At 40.3% G+C, this 10,064-nt stretch overlaps 1 protein-coding gene across 1 annotated transcript; it reads right to left on the reverse strand.

The window, feature by feature from the left end:
- Positions 1 to 77: 77 nt before the first annotated feature.
- LOC121504159 (Y-box-binding protein 2-A-like) lies at positions 78 to 4,449 on the reverse strand. The gene is made up of 10 exons (XM_041778802.1): positions 4,293 to 4,449; positions 3,271 to 3,334; positions 3,156 to 3,189; positions 2,987 to 3,076; positions 2,672 to 2,908; positions 2,291 to 2,370; positions 2,005 to 2,206; positions 1,488 to 1,619; positions 994 to 1,070; positions 78 to 711 (listed from the first exon to the last, which is right to left on the reverse strand). The coding sequence occupies exons 1-9, from the start codon at positions 4,369 to 4,371 to the stop codon at positions 1,032 to 1,034; spliced, it is 957 nt and encodes a 318-aa protein (XP_041634736.1). The 5' UTR covers positions 4,372 to 4,449; the 3' UTR covers positions 78 to 711; positions 994 to 1,031.
- Positions 4,450 to 10,064: the final 5,615 nt, after the last annotated feature.

The following is a 10,064-nucleotide window of genomic DNA, read 5'->3' on the forward strand; positions in this document are numbered from 1 at the left end:
TCTCCTTTAATTTCTTTAATTAGCATTAAAAATTAACATCAAAAAGCATGCACAGAAAAAAATGAAGGAATGAATCCTGAGATTTGCAAACAACTTTTATTAATTAGCTTTTTGACATTGCACACGATCCCCTCCAAAGAAAAAGCACACACAAGTACAACAAAAAATAAAATTTTTCATTAATCTATCCTAAACTGAGGAGACAAAGGGAGCTGGAGGCTTTTAAGACCTGAGGTGGTAACAGAACTAAACTGACTCCCATAATGCACCACCAACCTCACACCTGCTTGGTTTTCCCCTCTTCAACCAAACTAGAACATTAAATAAAAAAATAGGCTGGTTCCTCTTAGAACCACTCAAAGTGTTCCTTATTTAGGTAATTATTTAAATAAAGAAAATAGATTTTAAAGGGGGTTGGAATAACTGGGTTACCAAGCAGGCCGTCCTTTCTTTCCCATTCTTTTAAAAAGATGTACTTTCACTTTATAAACATGCACCCACAACCCACCTGTATGCTTCCCCTTTCCTCCTTCCCTGTCTCAACCCTCTCCAAATGTCTAGACGGACAACACAAAACAAGTGGAGAGGGGAAGGAGGGGGAGGCTGAGGGATGACAGCATAACATGGTGGGTTGGAGGATGGGGAGGGGGTGCAGGGAGGAGAGAGCAGTGCATGTGTTCTGAAAAAGGTCCAGTCCTCCAACCCTAGGACCTATGAAGACAAAGACAACAAATAAAGAAACGCAAAGGAGACGCAGGGAGGAGACGGCAAACAGACACGAAAGACACTTGATTATTAAACATCGACTAAAAAACACTGTTCTGCTTTCAGTCTGTGCCATCCCTTTAATGCCATAATTCCACATAACACTTATGTTACTACAGAGCCTCTAACGTCTGTCATCTTAGCCTCTGTGATGGATAGTGCAACTTTACACCCTCGTCTCTCACCCTGCCTGACCCAGACCTGACCACTTTAGTGTGGGGTCCCCACCTCGTGCCAAGGGCCATGTGACTGTCCTGTTGCTGGCGTCACTCTGTCGCTGCTGGGACTGTTGTGTCATCTGCCTGCTGTGGGGAAAGAGACACTTTAGATATTTGTGTGTTGACATAATACATAGGTAATCACAAACTGAAGGGAACAGGTAAAAAGTAGGGATGCAAAGACGATTTCTTTTAATATCCACAATTTAAATCAGATTATACAGAACTATTGCAGCACTCACTGCAATTTTTCTGATAGTTATTAGAAACCATGGGACCCTAAATAAGAAACTTATTTTATTCATCAATTCAATAAGGAAAAGGGGTAGTTTTCATTGTTATTGTCAGACAGTTTAAATAAAGCCTGTGCTTTGATTTTCTGGCTTCAATATCATGTCTAAAGAAACTAAAAATTAAGAGATAACGATAATATTGCATCTTGAATGCATTATCAAAGGATGTATCATTGAATCGCTAATAAAAAGCAGCCTTTAAGAATCTTACCTCAGTTGATTTGGGTGTTTTAGGAGAAGATTTGGGGGAGGCCTTCGGTGATTTTGTTGAAGATTTAAGGTCAGCTGGTTTTGAGGTCTGTGGGGGGGTGCCAGGGTCTGATGCAGATTTCTCTGCATCATTCTGCAATGTGTGTGAGAAAAAATATTATGTCGTTAAATTATAAACAAATAGGCACAACTTTTGAGACAGTTTTTGATCATTTCCGTACAAAAAAATCATTTTTTCTGGGTTTCTTGTGCCCTTTAAAAGTTGGGTTTTAAGAAAGACATTAACTTTCAGCTTTGGTGCAAACCTGGGAAAGTAGTGACAAGATTCCCCTGACATCACGTCCTGTTTTAGGGCTGCAACTTAGTTTGACAAGTGTTAAATGACAGTCCTTAAAAAGTCTTTAAACAGACCAAAAAAACACGTTTTTATTTGCCCCAAACGGTTATTTTGCACCAGAAATGTGCATTTATGCTTCAGATAATGCAGCACATTACCTTTAAACTATAACTACACTCACTTTGGAGGTAGAGGACTCCGAGGTCCTTTGTCTGCGGCGTCTAGACTGGCGGCGTTGTTTCTGGCCCTCTGCCGTTTCTCCGTTGGTGTGTGGGGCCTCAGATGTCTCTGTCTGCTTCACCCCACCCTGCTCCTGGCTCTCTCCTGGTGCAGCCTGCTGGCCATTTGCAGTCTTTTCAGGAGGCGGACGAGGGCGAAACGGCCTATTAAACACACACACGAATCTTTTAATTTCATCTAAGTTTCATTCAGATGAAAAAGGAGGATGGAAAATCTTGTCAGGTCACCTGCGGTACGGGCGCCAGAATCTGCGCTGTGGTGGTCGCTGAGATTGTTCATCCTCTCCATTTTGCTCTCCAGCCTCACCCTGAGAGAAATCGAGCAGACAAAACCTCAGAAGAGTCTTCCAGACTTCATCTTTATTACACCATGCAAACATTTTAAGAGCTCCAAACTATTGAGGTTTCCACAAATAAATCCCAAATTTTAAAATATCCCTTTGGTAGTTCTGAAGTGTTCCATCACAGAACGCTTAAAACCTGCCTTAAACTCATGTGAAGTCCTCAAAGATATATAAAAGATCCAAGCATGAAGACGTGAAAGCTGTCTACAGCTTCAACCCCAGTCTTTAATGTTTATCTTCAATCAACTCTCCTGCTTGAGCTTACATCTTCAGGTCGTGGTCTGCGAGGCCTCCGGCGGCGCTGCGGAGGCCTCGTGTCCCCGTTCTCCCCTGAACCCTCGCCTTCACCACTTTGGACCTGGCCATCAGTCGGTTTGCTCTGGTCACCTGGCCGAGGGCTGCGAGGGAAGAATCGTCGACGGAAGCGGCGTTTGTTGGGTGCATAGCGGCTGCCTTTGACTGGAATGCCACCCGGACCTGTTACATTGGCAGCCTCAGAGCCCTGAGAGCGACAAAAGAGCCATGAATAAGAGTAAAACCAAAGTATATGATGTAACCAAAGGGATTTCCATTTTCTTACCTTGGCTGCTTCAATCACATCAAACTCTACAACCTCCCCATCTCCCACACTGCGGAGAAACTTCCTAGGATTGTTTTTCTTTATAGCAGTCTAAAGAAAATAAACAAATTGTTAATGATAATTCTGAGAAGTCATAAAACACTCAATTAAAACGTGCACCTTGCCTTACCTGATGGACAAACACATCTTCTTTGGTATCATTTCTAAGAGGGAAAAAAGACTTTAGACACAATTTCTCATCTTTTTTACTGAAAAGGAAATCAAACCAGTGGCAGAAGTATTACCTGTTTATGAAGCCATATCCATTTCTCACATTGAACCATTTCACTGTGCCTTGGACCAAGGTGGCTAAAAAAACAGGGGCACATGATTAAGTACTCTAGAAAAATCTTACATAAGATAAAATGCCTCCCCCCCTCAGAGAACACAATATAGGTTACTGTTATCTTGCTTGTATCAATGGCAGCCTTGCTTACAAGAAATGGGAGCTCAGCGCGTCAATCATTAACAGTAAGACTTTGAAACCAGGGCAGCACTGGGTCACGAGGGCTGGGGGCTGCTTCACAATAAGGCAACACTTTAATTATAACATTTTATACATTTTGGACTCGACGATTACTCACAGCCCTCACAGGATGCCGCTGAAAATCATTAAAACGCATTTAATTGGCCCGTTCGCTGCTCAACCAATCAATTAGCACCTGTGGAGTCCCGCGCGCACATCTTGAATGAAGCGTGCGACGAATGCTAAAAGGTACATCAGAAACAATTAACACCCAAAAACAGTTGACCTAGCCTAGTGATACATTTCTACGTAAGAATATACAAAAATTAAAGGAGGCCACTAAATAACTAAATGTCCGGAAATGCACCCAGAAGCCAGTCATATTCTAGTGACCTACTTCTAACTTTATATTTGATGTTCACATTTTCTCATTGAATATAAATTTTAAGCAGATTTTTAATTTAAATCGCTCAAACTAAAGACAATAGTTTTCAAAGGTTATGCGCAAAATTCACAGACACGTGTTGCTCAGAAAAATACGAAACACACCTTGGGTGTGAGGGAGAAGTCAATCATTGACAGTTACTACTTCGCTCAATTTTCTTAATGACCTAAAATCCCACTTTCGAAAAACTTTCACGCATGAAAAATCTGTTAAATATGATTGACAGAAATCCATGTGAAACCTTTCAACAATAACGTCCATTTATCTGATTCAGACCCTCCACTGACACGTTTTAAAACGTAAAACAAGACCATTATAATGACTCCCACACACAGTTTTACCACTCCAGCACCCACCTATGACTTTTCTCTCAGGCTGCGGCTTGTCTTCCACAGGAGCCGGTGGAGGAGCGCTCTGCGCCTCGGCGTCGGTCATGCTCGCTGTCGGATTACTACACTTTCACTCCAGAGTCCCCTCCCTCTTGATCTTCCAAAAACTTTTCTTCTTCTCTTTCTTCTTCTTTGAGGGTTTGCAGTGGCAGCACTCCTGGCGTCTCATTACTGCCCCCTCTTGACTAGCTTATAAAATCCATCCATTAAATGTAGTGTACTCACACTAAACACAGGCCAGGCTCATACCAAAAAATTAGAATCCCAGGAAAAGTTCATTTTTTTCTCCTGTGATTTAATTCAAGAAGTGAAACTTCAATATATTCTAGATACATCATAACAAAGTGAAATATTTCAAGTTTTTTTATGTTTTAATCTTGATGACTACAGCTTACACAAGTCAAAAATCCACTCTCTCAAATTATTAATATATCACAAAACATCAGCCCAAAAAAGGATTTATAATACATAAATGTTGACCTTCTGGAAAATTATCCTAATCTATGTTTTCATTAACTGTTTGGAGCTACTTTTCCACAAATACTGCTTCCGTGTGATGTTGCATGGATCGGTCAGTCTGTGGCACTGCTGAGAGCCCAAGTTGCCCTGATAGCAGCCTTCAGCTTGTTGGCATTGTTGAGTCTGGCATCTCTCATCTTCCTCTTAACATTTCCCAGAGATTCTCTAGGGGTTCAGGTCGGTCCAGTTGGCTGGCCGGTCAAGCACAGTAATACCATTATCAGCAAACCAGTTTCTAGTAGTTTTGGCTTCCCTGTGGGCAAGTGGCAAGTCCTGTTGGAAAAGTAAATCAGTATCTGCATAGCCACTCAGCAGATGGTAGAATAAAGTACTCTCAAATCTGGTAGATGGCTGACCACGTTGACTCTAGACTTGATAAAGCACGGTGGACCAACAGCAGCAGAAAACATGGCACCCCAAACCATCACTGGTTATGGAAACCAAAAACATTGGTCTTCAAGTCTCTTGGATTCTGTGCCCCTCTCTGATCATCCTCCAGGCTTTAGTACCTTGATTTCCAAATGAAATACAAAAATGTACCTTCATCTAAAAACAGGACTTTGGACCAGTTAGCAATGGGTCAGTTGTTTCTCCTTAGCCCAGGTGAGAAGTTGATGACATCTGTGGTTCATATGTTCTCAGGATTAGGAACATGACAATAGTCATGTTTTATTCCATTTATAGGACAGACATTTGTATTTTTTATTGAATAAATGTAAGTTGTTGAAAATTTTCAGGAAGTTTGCTCATGATTGTTTATTCCATAGGTCGTTGTGGGTCCTGAGGCTTGACCGTTTGAGAACCACTGCTCTCAAAATAAAGATTAAAGACAAGGATTCTGATCAAATGGTGCCTTTCCACAATGAGGTACTGGCTCAACCTGTCTCATCTCTGATCTGTTTAATTCATCTTCAATTAGGGACCTGGTACTCAGTGACTAGTTCTTTTTTGTTATAAGTGAAGCCAGTTCTAAAATGCAATGTCAAGGTACTTCCTACATCTGAGTGGTGATCAGAGAGGTATTGTAGCAGCGCAATGGATGAGATGTCTGAAATGGAAATGAAACCCCTTGTTATTGGCTTTGTAAATTTCTAAACTTTCCTGCACTTTTCATAGTATTTTGTGTTGATGCTTGCAACCACCCCCAGAGCAAAACTTGCCTCCTTACTGTGACAAAAAGAAGCAGAAGGAGAATCACAGGTACACCATTGCTTCCATGACCTGCAGGGTTGCTATGTTGGTCTTCACAGTGTTTTTGCACAGTCATGCTACGACAACCCCACCTATGCTGAAGAGGTACTTTTAAAGTCTGTGCAGTAATGGAAAAAAGTGCCTAGTACCAAAACCAAGTAGACGTTGGTAAAGTTGAGCTGGTACTACATATGGAAGTGCAACAAAACTGTACTTAAAGCTCCAGTAGGAATTTTGAGTTTTGCTGATTTGGCGCCCCCTGTGGACAACATGGTACCCCTTATCTCTTTAACAATCCTTATCAGATGCACAACAGTCGAATTTTAAAAAGTCTTATCAGGCTTTATAATTACAAATGTATCCCAAATGAACATACATTGTCTTGTTTCTGATCCAAGTACAGGCAGTGGTGTTATAAAATGTTGTTAGCTGGCTAGACTGCCTGAAAGGTCAAATGATAAATCTCAGGTTAAAAGATGATTAGCAAAGGAGAAAATAAAAAGTGTTCTGAAACCCATTATAGTATTGTTAATTTTTGTTTACACCTTGTATTTTTTGCATATTGTGAAGTATTATATTTACAGACCTTAATCTTGATCTTTAGGGCCTCGTTTATCTGAAACAACTAAATGATTCAAAGGTAGAAAATGTGAAACAACCTCATCAATCAGCTGTTAGTACTACTATAAGCTACAGCAGGGGTTGTCAACTACATTATTACACGGGCCAACTTTTCTTTGCAGACACTTCAGGGGCCAGACTTTCAAACACACTAAAATAAAATAGCTATTTTTGTCTAATTAACATTTTCTTGTAATATAATTTGTATTTTCTTTCCAACTGTAAGTCATTTTTGGGCAGTAATGGTGGGATCAGTCTCTATTGCCTATACTGCAGCACAGGTGCATTAAAACATTTTAGTTACCTATTTCTGGGGCTGCCATGTTGTCCATCACTGGGTTTTAGGCTAATTTGCTGAATCCTGATTGGTGAAAAATACATACAGGAAATAAGTCTTTTGTTTTGATTCTCAGGTAGGGAAAACTGCACACTCCAAGAGCCTGAAGTGGAAAGTTGACACAAAAAGTATAGATTTAATCAGGACTGGACTGATAGGTATGTGTGTATCATACATTATATTTCCCAATAATCTTTCTTGGGGGTAGGATGGGGAGCTTTGGGGGCCTGATACGACCCCCTGGCCTCGTTGATGATCACTGATCTACAGTTCACTAACAACTTGTGGTCCCGACCACCAGAGGGAGGTAAAGACAAGATGAAATATTTGTTGAGTTGATGAGCATGGTGAGTTAAGCTAAGATGAAGTCAGGGGGTAGGGATACCTCTCATTATGTAATATGTGTGATGGACAAACATATTATTGCAGAAAAGTAAAATCTGTGGCTCTGTGGAGATGTCTTATACACCCCTGTGATCTTATCAATCTTGCTGTATGTTCAAAGGACTGGCTCGCTGTGATTTGCTGGTTCCACATGGACTTCTGCACAGTTTAATACGACATAGTATTAAGGAAGCAATAATAGATTAATAACTTTAAAATGTAGTAGCTGTGTCTTTAACTACAACCCACTGCACATAGGTCATAGGACTCCAGTTTCACCGCACTAAATTTAACCAAGCAGCTCCAAGAACTGCCAAGTTCAACGAAACCATTCTCTGGGCACAGAAGCTATGGGTCCCTGAACAGAAAATGGGCTCTAACTAGAAGTTTAATAATTTGTAGCGGAAGGAATTACAGCGCAGATGAGCATATTGGCAGGGTGGCAGCACTAGCTCTGTGGATTGTGAATATTTTATAAAAATGCACGGTAAATCAGAAGATTTACCAGGATTCTGCTCATTAAACGGGTTTAAAGAGAGAAAAGCCACGTACACTCGCCGATTGCTGTGCATTGTATGCAGGGCAGGAATGTGATTTAAAGATCTAACCTAAATACCGCAGTCTGCATGTGACAGATATCTAACATGCGAGCGAAACTCATCCTGACATGTACACATTTGTCGTGCATCGTAAGTGCAGAAAGTGAGATCCCTGCAAAGTAAAACACTCCGCCAGAGCCGAATGGTCCATGCTGCACTAGAATGAAAAGCCACGCATGCGCAGAGTGTTCAGAATTGCTGAGGTTTGTTTCATGAGCAGTCGAATGAAAGCAGCATTAAGCTGCCTGTAGTTAGCCAGAAGAACACCGGAAACGTTTATGTATGTTAGTTTCAAAGTAAAAGCACATTTTAAAATCCACTATTGGGAGGAAATCAACTGTGATGCATTGTACTGGAGTAAAATGTATTTTAAATTACAAAACACAGTTTATGATCCACGGTTGAGAATATATTCTATTCACTATATAGCAATACTATAAATTGTGAACTCTTTCAGACAATGTAAAATCTACTGTTTGCTAGAGTAGCCTACTTTGCGTCACTGTATTGTTGTAAACTGTAAAATACGCATTATTATAGAACTTCACTCCTACATTAGAGTGCAATGCAGACACTCTACGTTATAAAACACTTACTTATTCTATGTCACACATTATATTCATATCCATTACAGATAAACCAGGCTGATGTTTGCCTTCAGGCTCTGTACCTAAAATCAGGTCCAGGAACCTCGATCTGCGGCCACATATCAATATCCACGGACCAGGAATCTGTGTGGATCTCTGTCGAGTCCAAGTATACCCGACTGAAGCAGATGTTTGTCTGTTTTCACCTTCTCTTCACAGAGCAGACCTCCCGGTTTTGTTGTGCAGCGTGGCTGAGCAGGCATCAGGTCAAACCCCTATTGTTGTGTGAGTAACTCCGCTTTTCTGGGATGGATAGGTAAGATTGGTACCCCTACGGAGGGGTGCCAAAAAGTGAGATATAAAAAGGAAAAAAAAGCGTTCTGTGCCGTACCGAACTGAACTGGTGGAAACGACCAAAATGTCATACCTGCAATCTAGAATACACAGCAGACAATGATACAAGGTGCAAATTTTACTATACATCCCAGAACACAATGTACTGATACCTGCATTCCAAATTAAATAGCAAAAATGCATTTGACTAAATTTTACTACGCATTCAGATAAAAACAACATTTACACCTACTTTCCAGAGCACGTAAGACACACTTCATTGGATTTAGGTATGTTGCTCAACACCAACATAATTCCACTTGATTCTAAAATACAGACACTAGAGGGAGTGATGATGTAATGAATATAAGCACAGCCAAGCTGCACTGATATTCAGTATAACAACACAACCACAAGTGTGATATTGTTTTAACCCAACAGTTCTCCACACCACATTTGAAAATAAGTCAAAACTGACAACAGATTTATTTATTTATTTTTTGCTTTAACTAGTTAAAAAAATTATTGAACCTGGACTGATGCCAAGCATTAAAACACTGAAATACCAGAGATTTAAAGACACCAGCTGGATTGATCAAGAATAACATCATCTGCTGTGATGCTTTATGACTGTCCTCAAGTCCTTCATCTTTACTCAACAAGACTTATGACACGTCACAAGCTCAATAGATATTGCTATTATTGTCAGTGTGTGTACGTTGACATTTGCGTTATCTCAGTTTAGTCATAAAAAAGTGCCCCGACTATTTCTCCTTATCAAAATGTTTGTTTTACAAAATCAAAACAGCAGGAATGCCATGTGTCAAAACTCAGAAGTACAAAACAGTAAAATCATTCAAACAAAAAGTTAGTATGCTGGCAATGTTTTTCTTTATTCTTGCAACTTGCTGCAATTATTAGAAATGGAGCACAGGCCGTATTTGGCCCGCAGGCCAGATATTTAGACACCCTGGTGTTATGATATTGTACACTTATATCCTTCAACGAAAAACACGGGCAATTTTTATTTTATTTTATTTTTTTCAAACATTCATATTTTGTGAAGGCACATTGCAACGTTGTAATAGCGTACTGACGACGAGATTTTATTCTGACAGTTCCTGCGGGAAGTCGACTATCATCTTTTCTCCATGTTGTGTCAATGGTG

Source organism: Cheilinus undulatus, linkage group 22 (genome assembly GCF_018320785.1).
Source record: "Cheilinus undulatus linkage group 22, ASM1832078v1, whole genome shotgun sequence".
Taxonomy (NCBI): Eukaryota; Metazoa; Chordata; class Actinopteri; order Labriformes; family Labridae; genus Cheilinus; species Cheilinus undulatus.